The sequence below is a fragment of the Ranitomeya imitator genome, chromosome 5, assembly GCF_032444005.1.
Source record: "Ranitomeya imitator isolate aRanImi1 chromosome 5, aRanImi1.pri, whole genome shotgun sequence".
In the NCBI taxonomy this organism is placed as follows: domain Eukaryota; kingdom Metazoa; phylum Chordata; class Amphibia; order Anura; family Dendrobatidae; genus Ranitomeya; species Ranitomeya imitator.
In genome coordinates, this window is record NC_091286.1 from 583,198,673 (window position 1) to 583,216,535 (window position 17,863).

General features: G+C 44.8%; 1 protein-coding gene across 2 annotated transcripts; it reads right to left on the reverse strand.

Moving 5' to 3' along the window:
• Nucleotides 1–1,579: 1,579 nt before the first annotated feature.
• Nucleotides 1,580–17,767, reverse strand: PIGX (phosphatidylinositol glycan anchor biosynthesis class X). Of its 2 annotated transcripts, none has more exons than XM_069727898.1 (7): nucleotides 17,638–17,767; nucleotides 16,946–17,021; nucleotides 13,771–13,828; nucleotides 11,008–11,149; nucleotides 10,167–10,377; nucleotides 8,438–8,538; nucleotides 1,580–3,462 (listed from the first exon to the last, which is right to left on the reverse strand). In XM_069727898.1, exons 2-7 carry the CDS (start codon nucleotides 17,013–17,015, stop codon nucleotides 3,160–3,162), a joined length of 885 nt encoding a protein of 294 aa, XP_069583999.1. In that variant the 5' UTR covers nucleotides 17,016–17,021; nucleotides 17,638–17,767; the 3' UTR covers nucleotides 1,580–3,159. The 2 variants fall into 2 exon arrangements, with proteins under 2 accessions (XP_069583999.1, XP_069584000.1); XM_069727899.1 differs by having other exon boundaries at nucleotides 17,566–17,648.
• Between the last annotated feature and the right edge of the window lie 96 nt (nucleotides 17,768–17,863).

Here is a 17,863-nt window from a genome sequence, read left to right on the forward strand (position 1 = left end):
TTTAATGGGTCCGTGTAATACGTGCGCTCCCACGAACACTGACATGTCTCCATGTTTGGCACACGGAGACACGGTCCGCAAAAAATCAATGACATCTGGACAGATGCATTGATTTAACTGTGTCTACGTGTGTCAGTGGCTCCGGTACGTGAGGAAACCGTCACCTCACGTACCGGAGCCACTGACGTGTGAAACCGGCTGTATTTTGTATCTCTCCCACCCCATTGTGGATTGTAAGCTCCCACGAGCAGGGTCGTCTTATTTTGCTTTAATTATCGTATTGTTAACATTGTTACTTATGACTGTTGTGTATGAACCGTTAAACTGTAAAGCGCTGCGGAATATGTTGGCGTTATATAAAGATTATTATTATTAGGGTATGTTCCTACTGTCAGTAAACGCTGCGGGTAGGACCCTGCATACATCCGCAGCATCCAACCCCCAGCGGCCAGATGTTACAGCACAACGGATGGCAGTTCAAGAAATCTCATCTCTACTCTGCGTGCAGGGACACCCACAGCTCACCCGCAGACATGGACATGAGGTGCGTCTTTCCAGGCACTCAGTCTCCACAAGATAAATATCACCAGTGCAATGTATAGGATGTGGTGATTCTGCACGGTGCAATGAACACAGGAGGAATCACAAGCGTTCACAAGCCGGCAACACGGACGGAGCGGACATGTGCTGCCTCCAAAGCGCTGCTAGTTCCTGACCTTGGGAACATTATAGTTTGAGAATCATTCACCAAGGCTCTAAGGCCCTTATCATGTAATGTTTTGTGATGTCTGCTCTGAGGGGATGCCGTTCGTTCAGACAAGTAAGGCCACATTCATGCGTTCAGTATTTGGTCAGTATTTTACCTCAGTATTTGTAAGCTAAAACCAGGAGTGGAACAATCCGAGGAAAAGTATAATAGAAACATATGCACCACTTCTGGATTTATCACCCACTCCTGGTTTTGGCTTACAAATCCTGAGGTAAAATACTGACCAAATACTGCTAGTGTGAATGTGACCTTTAGGCTATGTGCACACGTTCAGGAAAGTGTGCAGAATTTTCCTGAGGAAATCCAGCCAGAGTATTTACACGTTTTTTGTGCGGATTTTTCACGTTTTTTTCCAGAGCTTCCCAATGCAATAATAATATAGTGGGAAATCCGTGAAAAATCTCCCAAAATTAATGAACATGCTACGTTTTTTCCGCGATGTTTTTTTTTTGCTGAAAAAAATGCAACGTGTGCACAAAAATGGCGGATTCAATTCTAATAATAGGATGCTTAATGTAAGTTTTTTTTTAGCGTTTTTTTATGCGGAAAACCGCCGAAAAAACGTGAAAATTCCTGAACGTCTGCACATAGCTTAAAATCCGCACATTGACCAATGTGATTCAATAGGGCTGTTCAATGAGAATTTCCTCACCGAGGCCGAGCGTCTCTTCCGTATTTTGATGAGACTCACCTATCCAAATCTATGGGGGCCCAAAAAAAAAAAACAGATGTCAAATGGATCATGTGTATGGCGTGAGATTTTATGGCTATTTCTTCTTACATTGCAGGTATTAAACCTGGAAAACTGAATTTAGTCTTGTGACTTTTATTAACTTTGGTTGTATAAAAACAGATGACGGGCAGATGTAAAATAAAGCAGACGGACAGACAGCGCACGGACGGAATACAGATGACAATACGCTCATCTGAACCCAGCTTTAAGGCCACATTTCCTTCTGTTAGGCCTCATTCAGACATCTGATTTCTGTGTATGAGGGCTATCCAGTTATTTTCATGGCTGGCACTCATACCTGTGATAATCTATGAGGAAGGTTACATGTCCGTGATGGTTTGGGCAGCGAGCAGTCAGCGGAAATGTACAATTTTCATCTTGGATCAAGGGTCGGATCAAATTGGCGATGCAAGTATATGGGACTGCACTCGGATGTCATCCAATGTTCACAGACTATCAGAAAGGAGACGGTCAAGAAACTTTTTTTTCTATACGTACGAGAAAAACCGATGACACTCGGACCAAACTCTGATCCGAATAATCAGTCTGTTTTTCTAGTACGAGGAACTATCAGACATCGGAATGAGCCCTTGGCGCTTATTCAGGCATCAGTTTTTCACGTACGCGTCAGATCAGTGTTTTTCAGATGGCACTCATACTCATGATAGGGGCCCTTTCACATGTGCGTGATCAGCTCAAATTCAAGGAGACATCCTATGTTGATCTGATTTGACAATGAAAGTCTATGGGTCTGTGAAAAAAAAAAAAACAGAGCGCTGGGACGCCCCCACAGACCAATGGCTAGGAGCCTGGTGAGAAACTTTTTTTTTTTTCACGGAAAATAGAAAAAAAATAGGAGTTTGGCTCAACAGGACTGGATTTCCCTTTTCTTTTTAAAAAGAAAATATAGTCATGAGTAAGACTGCTTAGTGCAGTCGAAACGCGTCAACTGGGTCATGTCGACTGTGTAAATTTTTCTTTTGTATGCATTATATTTTCTTTTGAAAGATAAAAATAAACGTAAAATCCAGTCCTGTTGAGCCGGACTCCAATTTTTTCTATTTTCCTTGATGTGAGGCCAGGGCGAGGCCGGTGGATGAGCATAGACCAACTAAGTGAGCTGGAATCAAGTTTTTAGAATTTTTTTTTTTCACCATTTGATCAAAAATGCTGGTGACTGACGGATTATCTTGTACGGCCAAACCCTAGACGCGTGCATGAGCCGTCATGGCGGTATGTGGTCATGTACCATCGTCCCATCTCCTCCCCACTCAGTGACACCATAATATTTTATTACGAAACCCAGGCTACTTTTCATGATTTTCTTTCTTTTCTAAACTCCACTTTGATTTATCACTTTACCATAAATCCATGAGGATTTACCATTATAAACCCCATTTCCATATGTGAAAGTAACACACAACACTATCGTCCTCCATTGCTCGTTTCTGTTCTGCCGATATCCCCGGGTTTCTGGAGACATCCCATCGAGTCCTTTGTAACTTCTGGGATATTAGAAGCATTGTCATCCAGGTGTTGAGCACAGCCCATTTCGGAGACTCCGGTCTCATGCGTGTAGGGACCTCCGGACTCGCCCCGTCAGATGATGTTGGGGGAGACGAGCATCGGGCAGCCTGAATTTTAGCACCTGCCTCTGTCATTCCCCAGGACAAGAGCTGCTGCCGAAGCCGTCTGGCGGTGGCTTTCTCGGCTCACTCATATGAAGACATGAATGTTCAGCCGAGCCAAGTGTTCCTGCAAATGGGAAAGGTGGGGGATCATTTGGACAAGATCTAACGTCTCGGGGGTCTTTGTATAACCCGTAAACCTTTCTGTGATTGTACACGGATGCGAGTATCAGTCCAGTGCAAAACAGTGTGACAGCGACAGTAATGATGCAGACTGCGGGTCCATGTTGTATTCTGCCCACTGGCACCTGGAGAGCAGCTTTCTCTTTAACCTGTGTAAGTACAACAGCATCATCAGTCTCAGAAATACCACAGCAATCAGACGAATAAAAGTGTGGATGTGTGTATTGTAACACAACAAAGTGTAAGAATATCCGTCACCAGCAGAGATGGTGCAAATCCACTCACAGGGTCCGTATCAATCGGCTGGGTCAGTAATCTGCGGGCGCGAGATGGGAGCCTGGAGGACCACGTCCTACGTCCCAGCCTCCACAGCTCGTTTCGACTAGCCTGCCTGGAACGACTTCATCATTGTGGCATGATGCACATGTGATGTGGCGCCAGGTTGGCTAATCACAAGAGGAGCCATGGATGCCATCATGTAAGAGATGGTCCTCAGAGACTACAGCTGCTGTGACCTGTGATAGCGTGACCGTACCTGGTACAGGCTAGTTACAGGTCACAGCAGCGGAACTGCAACCGGTATCTGTCGATGTTGGCCATATTAATTATTCATTACCCCACAAGACAAAAAGAGTGAGATTTACTAATTAAAGACATTTATATATTTAGCAGGGTGCAGGGGCAGCACAGGTGCCTAATACTGATGCAGACAGCCACTCACTTCCTCCCTTGCCGCTGCTGAGCTCTCGCACTGCTTAGTACAAGCTGCAGCACTCAGTCAGGCTGGGTGTTTGGAGGCTGAATACAGGGGATCCTGAGTTATTTCATTATATAGCTAAGGCTATGTGCACACGTTGCAAATTTGCCTGCGGATTTTTCTGCACTAAATCCGCAGCTCTTGGCAGAAAACGCAGGTGCGTTTTTTGCGTGGTTTTGATGCTTTTTTTCATGCGTTCTTTTATGCTGTTTTGTATGCGTTTTTGAAAGCTAAATAAAGATGTATTATTGATAAAATAAAACAAAAAAAAAGATTTGTGATGTCATGTCTTGTCCAACCTCCTCTTTTACATTTGTCCAACAGACAGATAGACAGATAGACAGATAGACAGATAGACAGATAGACAGACAGACAGACAGACAGACAGACAGACAGACAGACAGACAGACAGACAGACAGACAGACAGACAGACAGACAGATAGACAGATAGACAGATAGACAGATAGACAGATAGACAGATAGACAGATAGACAGATAGACAGATAGACAGATAGGCTACTTTCAAACATCAGGTTTTGCCGTCAGGCATAATCCAGCGAGTTTTGAAAAAAAAAAACAGATACGTTTTTTTCTCATAGGGTTGTATTAGCGCTGGATAGTGCCTGATGGCCACATGTTTCATCCGTTTTTTGCATCATGTTTCATCCGTAAAAAAAAAAAAAAGTGTTTCCGCCGGATGGAGATAACATACAGAGGAAAGTTTTTATCTGTCCGGTGAAAAAACGCACAGCAACGGATCCGGCAAAAATGTATGAAACAGATGTGAAATGATGAATCCGGCCTCCGAATCCGGTTTTTCATGAATTTTTTCCATTGAAATCATGCACATTTTCTGTTTTCTCTCTCTAAAAAAAGGGATCAGTTTTTCACTATTTGCAGCGGATCCGTTTTTCCACAAATTCACCGGATCCTGCCTGACGGAAACAAACTGACGTGTGAAAGGCGAGTTTTTGAAAAAAACGGATCCATTGCAAATAGTGAAAAACTGATGCAACTGATCCTTTTTTTTTTTTTAGAGAGAGAGAGCGAGAGCGAGAGAGAGAGAGAATGAAAGATGTTCATGATTTCAATGGAAAAAATGCATGAAAAACTGGATTCGGAGGCCGGATTCTTCATTTCACATCTCAGTTCCATACATTTTTCGCCGGATCCGTTGCGTTTTGTTTTTTCGCCGGACAGAAAAACTGTTCTTCTGTATGTTTTCTCCGTCCGCTGGAAACAGCTTTTCTGACGGATCTGGCAAAAAATGGATGAAACGTGTGGCCATCAGACGCAATCCAGCGCTAATACAACTCTATGAGAAAAAAACGGATCCGGCGGGAAAAAAAACATGGATCCTTTTTTTTTTTTTCAAAACTCACCGGATTGTGCCTGACGGCAAAAACCTGATGTGTTAAAGTAGCCAGATAGATGTATGGATAGATAGATATATCTGTAGATACATAGATATATCTATAAATATATCTATACATCAATATAGCCATAGTTATCCATCCATAGATATATCCAGTTATATCTTTACATATATGCATAGATATCCATGTATAGATATATAGATTTATCTATGGATATATCCATAGATATATAATAGTGAGGCCTATGTTTCTTAATGAACGTTTAATTTAAAAAAAAAAAAAAAACGGAAAAAGTGGTGTGGGCTCCCGTGCAATTTTCTGTGCCAGAGGGGGAAAGCCGATGGCCGGGGGCCAATATTTATAGCCTAGGAAGGGGGTAATATCCATGGCTGGCCCCTCTCTAGGCTATGAATATCAGCCCGCAGCTGTCTGCGTAGCCTTTACTGGCTATTAAAATAGGGGGACCCCCCAAAAAAAATAACGTGGGGGTCCCCCTATATTTTATAGCCAGAAAGGCTACGCAGACAGCTGCGGGCTGATATTCATAGCCTAGAGAGGGGCCATGGATATTGCCCCCTAACACCCCCCCCCCCCCCCCCCCCCCGCTTCAAATACCAGTCTGCAGCCGCCCCAGAAATGGCACATCGTAAGATCGGGTGATGTCACTGCTCTAAAGACCTTCACTGACACACTGACAGGAGACAATGGCTCCTGCAGTGCATCACTGAGGTTACCTGAGTTTACTCTCTCACTTTAAGGCATTGCTGCGTGGGAACTCTCTCACACAGCAGTACCACAAGTGAGACTAGGGACTATTTTTTACAGTGGTGGAGGAATACAGTGCGGAAGGATACCTTCCGTCATTGTATTCCTGGAGCCCCTGGAGAGCAGTCGCATCAGCTGATGCTGCTCTCCACATGAGATCGTCGTGGGAGACTCGTTTTTATTGGATATCTGCGGATTAGGGAGTATAGTGTTTGTTTATTATTTTAATATTTTTTTACAGGTGACACTGGCTTCGGTGATCAAAGTGACAAGTGATGGTGAGTATGTTCCGTGATATGTTGTATGTTCCGTGATATGTTGTATGTTATATGTTTGTGGTTTTTTTTTTTTTTACATTCAACACATTAGCCGGATGATGGGACTACTTACTGTCCCATCATTGGCTAATGTGTCAATCACTGTCATTGTAGCAGGCATAGCCCGATGGGACTTGTAGTCCCATCTGACGATGCCTGCACTCACACACAAAGACCCCCCGAGAGCCCCGCAGACCCCCGGCAGGCCCACACAGACCTCCGGCAGGCCCACACAGACCCCCGGCAGGCCCACACAGACCCCCGGCAGGCCCACACAGACCCCCCCCCCCCCCCGAGAGGCCCGCACACCCCCCCCCCCCCCCGAGAGGCCCGCACACCCCCCCCCCGAGAGGCTCGCACGGACCTCGCCCGCGCACACAGAGCCCGCCCACACACTCCCCCCTCCCGATCTGCAGCGTTTCACCCGCAGCTAAACTGCAGATCTTTTTTTACATCTGCGGTTTTGCTGCAGATGTGCCCGACTCAATACAAGTCAATGGGTGCATAAACGCTACAGATCCGCACAAAGAATTGACATGCTGTGGAAAAAACAACGCTGCGTTTCCGTGCGTTTTTTTCCGCAGCATGTGCACTGCGGATTTGGTTTTCCATAGGTTTACATGGTAGGTACTGTAAACCGCATTGGAAACTGCTGCGGACCCGCAGCATCAAAAGCGCTGCGGATCCGCGGTAAAAACCGCAAATTGTGAACATAGCCTTAATATCAGGATAATGCAGCCATTCAAACATGAATGTTCAAAGTCAGCACACCAGCATCATCAGGTCTAAGAGATCTGCTTAATAATGTATGCAATTTGTATTATAAAGTCAGCTCATAGATCGGTCCTAAGGTGTTGTCTGGGATTAGAAAAAGTGGCCTGCTTACTTGTCTGACTACAAGGACTGTCCGGATAATGTGTTTGGTATTCAGGTGAATGGCACGGAGTCGTAATAACAAACGTAGCCCGAGGACAAATATGGCGCTGTTTCTTGAAAAGACAAAGGCAGAACAACCCAGCTTTCCATTTAATACCTTTTTATTTATTTACCAGTGGAGAAATTGGCAATTTACTATTCTTCTGCGCCAGGAAGTATCCATATGGGTAGCCGTCTTTGACTTGGCTTAAAGGGAAACAATCAGAACAGTCCACCATCCCCAACCTGTTTGTATGGTCATGTAGCTCTCTGAGACATAATATCATCCGCACCTTCACTGATGCAGTCTGTTTCCTGCCTGAGAAATCGCTGCTTTAATTAAAAGGGAATCTGTCACCAGGTTTTTACTATGTAATCTGACAGCAGCATGATGAAGGGGCAGAGACCCTGATACCGGCGGTGTGTCACTTACTGGGCTGCTTACTGTCATTTTGATAAAATTACAATTGTATCTGCTGCAGAACTAGCAGTTCTCTGAATGCTGAGCTCTGTATAGCCCCTCCCACACCACTGATTGGCAGCCTTATGTGTACACTGTGCATAGGCAGAAAGCTGCCAATCAGGGGTGGAGGCGGGTTATACAAAGCTCATGAATATGGAGAACTACACGGCAGCAGGTTTACTAGTCCTCTAGTGATAATCTCCTACAGATAAAACACGGATTTCTTTTAAACTAAACCAAGCAGTCCAATAATTGACACATTGATAGCATCAGGCTCTCAGCCCCCTTATCAAGCTGCTCTCAGATTATATAGCAAAAACAGATTCCCTTTAAAATACAAATGAGGCTAAAGTTCCCTGGGTGTGACCAGAGCACTTCCCAAGCCTCTGCCTCCCACCTTGACCGACAGCTCACGGGCTTCACTACACAGTGATGAATAGAGAGTAATTATTAGAGAGAATAAAATAAGATTTGTTGACAAACTATTCAAGAGAAGAAGCCGTATGAGAGGCACAAAGACTGGCACCGACCTCGGCGTAAGGCAGGTTCATCCACTGGCATTTCACTGCACCCGAAGGTTCACAAGGAGCTTCAACTAAAGGATAATCCAAGCAGCCGCTCAGAAGGAAGTCTACGCAAGGGATAAAAAATAGCATCACGAGTAAAAACAACAACAAAGAAGTCACGGGTGGTCAGACTGACCAACAACAACACGTATGTACTGGGGGCAAGATGGAGGTGCTGAACTCCTGCACTAACAGTGACCAGGTCACATCCTATTATATGAAGAAAAAAAACAATATAGAAATGAACATAAACCCTGCTGTAAGTAAAAGCAATAGCGCAGATGAATATCACAGGGTACATAGATATTGATCAAAAAAGGCATAAAAGCCATCCTCACCAGCGCCAAAATTCAGGATGGTCCCAACCTCTAGTATTAAAACCTTACCACGTGTCTTGGGAGGAGGCGAGAACCTTAATACGCGGGGTCCTCTTTATGGAACAGAATTGCTGACATTCGTAGGATAAAATAGATGGCGGCCTTGATGGGAGCCAGAGTGGACAGATTTGACACTGATAGGGCTCCTTGGGACTATTATTGGGCTCAGAATGGCGCCTTCTTCTCTCTTCTTACTACTATCGGACCTGTGCTTCTTCCCCCCTATCCTCCCTTGCGTCCGTCTTGTCTTCATATGTGTAGTTATTATTTGCTAGGTTCATCATTGGAGCTAGTTTACAGTGGTGCCAGACATAACTTTATTACAAAGCTTAGCTGAGTTCTAGTATGTACTGTATCAATCTACATTTTGGTTTTTGCCTTTGAAGCTCCTTTACATTTCTTTACATTGTCCTTTGGAAAATGTTTCCGCATGCAATTGTTGGAATTTTTGAATTCTTATTTTACATTTTTATATTCTGAAAAATGTAACAAATTTACAGTTTAAAAAAAAAAAAAAAAAACCTTGCCATGTGTCATAGTGATGTCAATGTGAATAAGGGCTGAGGAGGAGCGGGGCACGGCTATGGACACCCGCCAACCCAAAGAAATGGAGGCCGCACCCTGTGTCACCGAGTGCAAGAAATAAAAGCAAAACCGAAAGAAATCAACTAGAGTAAAAGTTTTATATTTAAAAAAAACAAAACACATATGTGCATGATAAAAAAAGGTACTTTTTTAAGGAAAAAAAACCAACAATTCTTACCACTCTGATCCCATTCAAACTCAGATTACAAAGGGTTGTACACCTTTGGGGCTCTTTTGATTTCTAAAATGCCTGTATGTGGGGCTAAAAATCATTTTTGCTGTTGGGTTTCATTAAAACTTTAGCCTTCTGCAGTCTCCGTGCTGCACTGTCTGTTTATGGCTGTAGAAAGAGTTAACTGAGAATCCATCAGTGAGCTCCCTCTCATGGGGTAGATTTTAACTCTTTAATCTGTCTTTTTCTGAGCTCCTCTCTGCTGATTTATGACCAAAGATTGCATCAAAGGACAAACGCGCAGAGAAACAGAGTCTGTGACAGTGAAGCAGTGCAACAATTTCAATGAAACTCAATTGGAAATATAATTTTTCACCCTAAATACATGCAATTAAGTAAAGATGTCTCCAAAGCTGAACATCCCCTTTAGTAAGTTAGTAAATATCTGCGCCATTGTGGTGCACACAGCAGAATCAGTGACATTTGTGCACGTAGTGATTTCCAAATACTGCTGAGGTTCCCTGGATGACTCCGGCTCGGCCAACATTAGTGACTTTACCTTTGCTGCAGTGAACGAGCAGTTGGGGTCCTGGTAGCACAATGGACGCGTCGCTGCCTTGTGCTGATGGGCGGTGGTATCGGGCATGGACTGGTACCGAAGAGATGAAACCACCGGCCCCCGACTGGTCCGGCTCCATATACACCAGTGCCTGCGATTCTGCAGACAGGTACTCCGGAGCTTCCAAATCCACCAAACTCATCAAAAACACCTGAATCGGAACAATTCACAAGATTGTAACTACTGAACTCATTAAATCGCCATTTGTGGATTTATCGACAACATCCAACCTGTATGATCTAGATGTGCCGGATGTCCAGGGGACCCGTCACCAGGTGAAAAGTCACCACTTCATAATTTATTCTTGCTGCTCCCCTTAGGGTTTTGGTTTTTATAAATCCGCCATATGGTGACCTTTTCTTTAGTGCTGATGATTTTTCTGGTCTTTTCCGAGGGGGTTTGGCTTAGCGGATTCACTGAGGGGTCTAAATTGTTACCCTGTAAGCCACGCTCTATTGATGAAGACCATAAAGTAGCAAGAAATAAAAAGTTCCAAATTTGTAGAACCGCGAGGTGGATTCATAAAAAAAAAAAACTGAATTGTCAGGGGAGGCAGCAGGAATGAAGAATATTTGCCTACATGGCAGAATGGATAACATGCAATCATTGGCCTCGACAGTCACAAGATGAACTTTCTGCATTACCAGTGCTGGCCAGCAGGGCACCACAAGAAGGCCCTGAGCAGAAGGGGACGAGCTGGCCAGTGCTCTGGGATGGTTGTATTTTATCTCGTGAAATCCGTGACAAGAAGGCTGTGTGGTGGCATCTTCCAGGACCTCACCTCTGTTAGATTGTGCTGCCTCAGGGAGGAAAGCTGATAGGGGTCCAGAAATAGCCCCGATGGCAGCGTCTCTCGGAGCAATATGCTGCAGCCGTCCATCTGCTCTGCGGAGCTGGAAACCTGCACTCTGGTCACCACATCCCTAAAACCACCAAAACACACGGATTTTACACACATATGTCCTGCCTCGATATAAGCATTTGCAACAAAGGTCCCACAACTAGAGATGGGCGAACACCTGGATGTTCGGGTCCGGCGGGTTCGGCCAAACAGTTACAAAAAGTTCGGGTTCGGGTACCAGTACAGTACCAAGATCCCATTCACTTGAATGGGGGGTCCGAACATCCAGTGTTTGGGGTGCTGTAATGTGAAAGACAGCACGACAATCAACGCTACTGATAGGCGGTGTAACCATCCCCGCCGGTCAGAGTCGCGGTTCCCACGAAGACAGCTGACATGTACGCGCAATAGCGGCAGGTGGAATCGCGATCCACCCGCCGCTATTAACTAGTTAAATGCCACGTCATGTGATCGGGGGCAGCGATGCGTCGGCATGACAACCTGAGGTCTCTTGAGACCTTTATGGTTGTTGATGCCGGATTGCTGTGAGCGCCACCCTGTGAGCGCGGCCAATCGCATATGACGTACTATCCCGTCACTGGGAATTAAAGGGAACCTGTCACCCCGGTTTTTCAGATTGAGATAAAAATACTGTTAAATAGGGCCTGCGCTGTGCGTTACAATAGTGTATCCTGATTCCCCACCTATGCTGCGAAATAACTTACCAAAGTCGCCGTTTTCGCCTGTCAATCAGGCTGGTCAGGTCGGGTGGGCGTGGTCACAGCGCTGTTTCTTCCTCAGCTTTACGTTGGTGGCGTAGTGGTGTGCGCATGTCGCAGTGACGAATCCACTGCGCGCACGTGAAGAAGCAGCGCGCGATCTGCGCTATTACCTCCTGTCATCGGTGGGGGCGGCTGAATGTAAGTATGTACTGTTTGTTTTTTTACGCTGGTAACCAGGGTAAACATCGGGTTACTAAGCGCGGCCCTGCGCTTAGTTACCCGATGTTTACCCTGGTTACCAGCGAAGACATCGCTGAATCGGCGTCACACACGCCGATTCAGCGATGTCAGCGGGACCTCAACGATCAAAAAATGGCCCAGGCCATTCCGACACGACCAGCGATCTCACAGCAGGGGCCTGATCGCTGGTACGTGTCACACATAGCGAGATCGCTACTGAGATCGCTGTTGCGTCACAAAACTCAGCGATCTCGCTAGCGATCTCGCTGTGTGTGACGGGGGCTTTACAATGTGACTATGAGATTAGTAATAGGGGTGTCTTATTGATGCCTTTCCATTACTAACCTCGGGGCTTGACATCAACCCCCCCCCCCCAACTTTCACCCCATTTGCCACCGCTACAGGGCAAGTAGGAAGAACTGGGCAAAGCGCCAGAATTGGTGCATCTAATAGATGTACCTTTTCTGGGCAGCTGGGGGCTGCTATTTTTAGGCTGGGGGGCCAATATCCATGGCCCCTTACCAGCCTGAGAGTACCAGCCCCCAGCTGTGAGTTTTAGCAAGGTTGTTTGTCAAAAATGGGGGGGGGGACCAGACATCGTTTTTTTAAGATTATTTATTTAAATAATAAAAAATACGGCATGGGAACCCCTCTATTCTTGATAACTAGAAGCTGACCGCTTAGGGATGCAAAAGGTTAATTTATTTCAGTTCTTCAAGACAAAAAGTGAAACTCATACATTGTATAGAGTCATTACAAACAGAGTTATCTATTTCAAGTGTTGATTTCTGTTAAGGTTGATGATTATGGCTTACAGCCAATGAAAACCCAAAAGTCATAATCTCTGTAAATTAGGTTAACAAAAAACACCTGCAAAGGCTTCCTAAGAGTTTATAAAGGTCCCTTAGTCTGTTACAGTAGGCTCCACAATCATGGGGAAGACTGCTGACATGACAGATGTCCAGAAGGCAGTCATTGACACAGTCCACAAGGAGGGTAAGCCACATAAGGTCATTCTCCAGCAGGACTTGGCACCTGTCCACACTGCCAAAAGTACCAATTCCTGGTTTAAAAACAACAGTATCACTGTGCTTGATTGGCCAGCAAACTCGCCTGACCTTAACCCCATAGAGAATAGAGATGAGACACCAGACCCAAAAATGTAGATGAGCTGATGGCTGCTATAAGAGTAACCTGGGCTTCCATAACACCTCAGCAGTGCCACAGGCTGATCCTCCTCCATGCCACGCCGCATTGATGCAGTAATTGCTGCCAAAGGAGCCCCGACCAAGTATTGAGTTCATTAACTAAACATACAGTTCAGTAGGCCAACATTTCGGATTTTAAAATTATTTTCCAATCTGGTGTTATAAAGTATTCTAATTTACTGAGATAACGACTTTTGGGTTTTCATTTCATCAACATTATTAGAGATAAACACTTGAAATAGATCACTCTGTGTGTAATGACTCGACATAATATAGAAGTTTAACTTTTTGTATTCAAAAACTTAAATTCACTTTTTGCTGATAGTCTCATTTTGTGAGAAGCACCTATATATTATACACAGTGATGTTACAGTATAGGGATAATAGACACAGTGATGTCTTAGTACATATATTACACACAGTGATGTCACAGTACTGGGATAATGTGAAGGGGTGAAGAAAAAGTTTCGGACAAGTTGCATTTGAGGTCAAAATGTAAAAATCGCAGATAACCCCTTAAAATTAATCTGTACCTGTGAAAACCATTTTTCAAGATCTCTCTCCTTACAGTGAGCTTGGGGCAGAAAGTTTCTGAAATTGAAAAACAAAGATAATAAAATATTACATAAAAGATAAACCTTTCCGCAGCTAAAAGCAATGATAGCCGGGCTACACGGATACGACGTGTTCTTCAGGTGGACTCCAGCAAAAAAATGAGCATGAAGTAACAGCATGTAGTAATGACATTGCTGCGCACACGTTCCACCAGACGTCACGGCTTTTACCCGCTCCAGGGTTCAGGAACCTTGAGACTGTTAAGGAGGGACATGCTCATACCTCAGACGACTGATATGGAAGCCCCCCGCTCTACATACTGGAAAGTATGGAGCACAGATGGCGGTGCTGCTGCAAAAACCACCAATAATGCGCCGGTGGAGACGCTTAAAAATATCGACCATTACATTTTCCTGAAGCGGTTTCGCCTTGGGAAAGAAGCCGCTTGGACATTCCCTAAGGCCGGCATTTCAGGGTCCAGTCTTAGCCCAGGGCACTAAGAAAATGGGACAAGTCTCCTTTATTACACAGTCAGAGACATATTCATGCGTCACATCTTTCCTCCTGAAAAGCCATCAATCCTTCCATCATAAACATACGATCCTCTGCTGTAATAAAGCCCATCATAAATCCCCCACCTGCAGTTTGTGGCACCTTAAAATGCAATTTTTGAGTCAAATCCACAAGTGGGTACAAAAGGAATGGAAAATATACAGGAGGGTCTTCTACCGCTCGCTCCTACAGCCAATTCTGGCTTTAAGTGAAAAAAGACATCAACATCTGCAGTAACGTTTTCCGAAAAAGACACACAAAAAAAATCAGTAATGAGCACTTGGGGGGAGTTTCTGAAGTCTGGCATGTAATATTGCTTGTCAGTCTTAGGCTCTGTGCACACGATGCAGATTTAGTGCGGATCCGCAGCGGATTTTTCCACGCAGAAAGGCTGCAGATCCACACTGTGATTTACAGTACAATGTAAATCAATGGGGAAAAAAAAAGCTGTGCAGATGGTGCGGAAAAATCTGTGCGGAAACGCTGCGGATTTAAAAGAAGTGCACGTCACTTCTTTTGTGCGGATCTGCAGCGTTTCTGCACCCTTCCATTATAGAAATCCGCAGTGGTAAAAACCGCACAAAATCCGCATAAAAACCGCACAAAATCCGCGGCAAATCTGCACCTGCGGTTTCTGCCAGGAGATGCGGATTTTGTGCAGAAAATTCTGCACCCCATTCCGCAACGTGTGCACATAGCCTTAAGCCTCATTCAGACGTCCATTTTGTCACATACAAGCGTTACGCAGGTTTTTCACAGATGGAACGCGTAAATACTATAATTTATGGAGCGGTTTACATGACCATGTTTTTTTGGACACCTGCAAAAAAAAAAAAATCACGGAGACATATCTGTTTTTGTTCTGAGCCATGGATGAAATTCTGAGCCATCCAAGTCTATGGGTCCTTTAACTTGTTCTTTTTTGGGGGGAGTTTTTGGAGGATTGATTCACCAAAAGCCAATATATAAAGTGCCTCAAAAAACTGAGGATTGGAAATAGGTGCAATTGATATTTTTTATCATCAAATTTTCATCTACACCTTCTTACCATTGGGCTCCCCATTATATATGTGTCCACTTATCTGAACCTTTATTCTCTGTTTACTGCACTTTTTGCACCCCCTCTTCGTTCCCATGTACAACACTTATTTTTGAATACACCCCTATTTTATCTCACTGTGTATGTTTCTGAATCACTGTGTCTGCTGGCTGACTATTTTCCTTCACTTTAGGGCATATAAGGGCTCATACTCGAGAGAACCTCGGATGAGTCTCGCATGTTAATACCCGGCACTGCACCCCACACTCAGGAGCGGAGCGCTCAGGTGTATGTATTCCTATGCGGCCGCACGCTCCGATCTGAGTGCCGGCAGCAGTGCCGGGTATTAACATGCGAGACTCATCCGAGGTTCTCGCAAGTGAGTATGAGCCCTTAGGGAGAGTCTACGTTGCGGGGTCACCACAGCGCAGGTCCTAGGGTGCCAACCTCCGCAGTAAGGTAGGGGATTAACAGTTGAATATTAGGGTTACCCTGCACTTTCTGACCAAAGGCCGAACAGCAGACCTTGGTTATCCGTTTGTTTGCTTGTATGTTTTCTTACATTATATATACACTATTAAAAGTTAAGTTTTATTGTATTCTTATCGGTATAGTGCTTTGTTTGGTGATTTGTAGATTTTGGAGGAGTTTTAGGTTTCCTACAACAGTTTTAAAGCGTTTAACCAGCGTTTTTGCAAAGTTTTTTTTCCTGAAACATTTCTTTTGTAGCCTTTTGATTGGAGCCACTTCAGAGACATGACTACATTTCTCTTTTCTCCAATATTGCCTTTTGGAAGCATTTAAAAGCATCTTTTAAATGCTCAGAAGCCTGAACATATAAGCGGCAAGTCGATTTACCATAGTATTTAATAGGAAGATTCTTTTAAGCACTTTTTCTGCCATTTTTAGAAGTGATACCCTCAAAAAAAAAAAAAAAACGCCGCAAAAAAGTGCTAGCAAAACACTGCAGGAATTGAAAAAGCTCAAGGGGAACCTTCCAAGATGTTTTTTTTTTCTATTTATTGCATACGAAAAAAAATCACTGATGGTAGAAGCTGCCACATACACCGACCACTGATGACAATCGGTCTGGTTTTTTTTCACGCAAAAGAAAACCAACCAGACATCTGAAAAGACCTAACTTCAAGCCAGCCCAAGCAAGAAGCACCAATTTAAGAAGAGGTATGAGCCTCGTAATAAATGTGGCGCATCGCGGGCTGTCAGCGCAGCAGAAAGACAAATCTACATTCAGAGTGTAGCAGACGTTGCCGGGTCCTGCAGATCAGCTCTTGTTCTGTGGAGCAGGACTCGGCACTGGCTGTGCCGTACAGATCTATACTATGGTTACATCCGGCCGCGGACCAATGTCAGACCCCCACTGAGCTCACAGTGATGTGCGGACAGATCAGATGGAATAAGAGTATGATACATCACACAATCACTACATGGTGGTGCAGCTCCAGACACAGAGGGAAAAGTGCCGCCATACGGACAATGAAAAAAAAAGGAAAAGTACTAAAAAGTTCACTGTGACCCCGTAATGCCAGAATATTTCATTTTACCTGTACTGATCCCAGAACAGAAGAAGCTTATCAGTATGAAGAACACCAAAGTCTCCGCTGATTTCGACATGTTAATCTGTAAAAAAAAAGTAAGAAAATGTTTAATCAGGACCATTGGTAGAAAACTTAATTTACACAAAATCACGTGTCCCTTGTGTCACAGTTACATAGTGAGTGCGCCGCCTATAAGGCTATGTGCACACTTTGCGGATTTTGCTGCGGATCCGCAGCAGTTTCCCATGAGTTTACAGTACAATGTAAACCTATGGGAAACAAAAAACGCTGTGCACATGCTGCGGAAAAAAACGTGCGGAAACGCAGCGGGTTACAATCCGCATCATGTCACAATCCGCAGCATGTCACTTCTTTTCTGCGGATTTTCACCTGCTCCAATAGGAAAATGCAGATGAAAATCCGCATAAGAAACCGCAGTAAAAACTGCGATAAATCCGCAGTAAAAACCACAATGGGTTTTCACTGCGGATTTTGGAATTCTGCTGCGGAAAATTCCGCAGTGGAATCCGCAAAGTGTGCACATAGCCTAAGGCCTGGCTGCTGGACTAGTCAGCTGCTCCTGGGCGGAATTCATCCCCAGTTTATCATGTGGACACCCGGTATACCATGTCAGTCAGGCCTCGGTCACACGCCCGTGGACCCTAGAGCCACGTTCACACGTTACACATGCTTCTCACCTGCTCAGGACAGAACAGCGCGCATGCGCAGAGCGCCTAGCTGCTCTGCTCACATCAGCAGCAGTCATCGCTCACCAATGTCCTCTCTGCTCAGCCTGCAGCCACTTCCGCGTTCCACCTGGGGTCCTCCGAAGGACCCGTCATAGACGTATAGGACGGTGCCTGTGCGAAATAAACACGCAGTAGTCACCGACACACCATTGTCACGCCGCCCTGGAGGCACTTA

What these genes read in the sequence shown, in the direction of transcription:
- PIGX (XM_069727899.1), bottom strand. An exon ending in GGCAGCACAATCTAACAGAG is followed by an intron (nt 10,378 to 11,007) that starts GTGAGGTCCTGG and finishes GTTCCGATTCAG; the next exon opens with GTGTTTTTGATGAGTTTGGT. An exon ending in GCTCGTTCACTGCAGCAAAG is followed by an intron (nt 8,539 to 10,166) that starts GTAAAGTCACTA and finishes TCCCTTGCGTAG; the next exon opens with ACTTCCTTCTGAGCGGCTGC.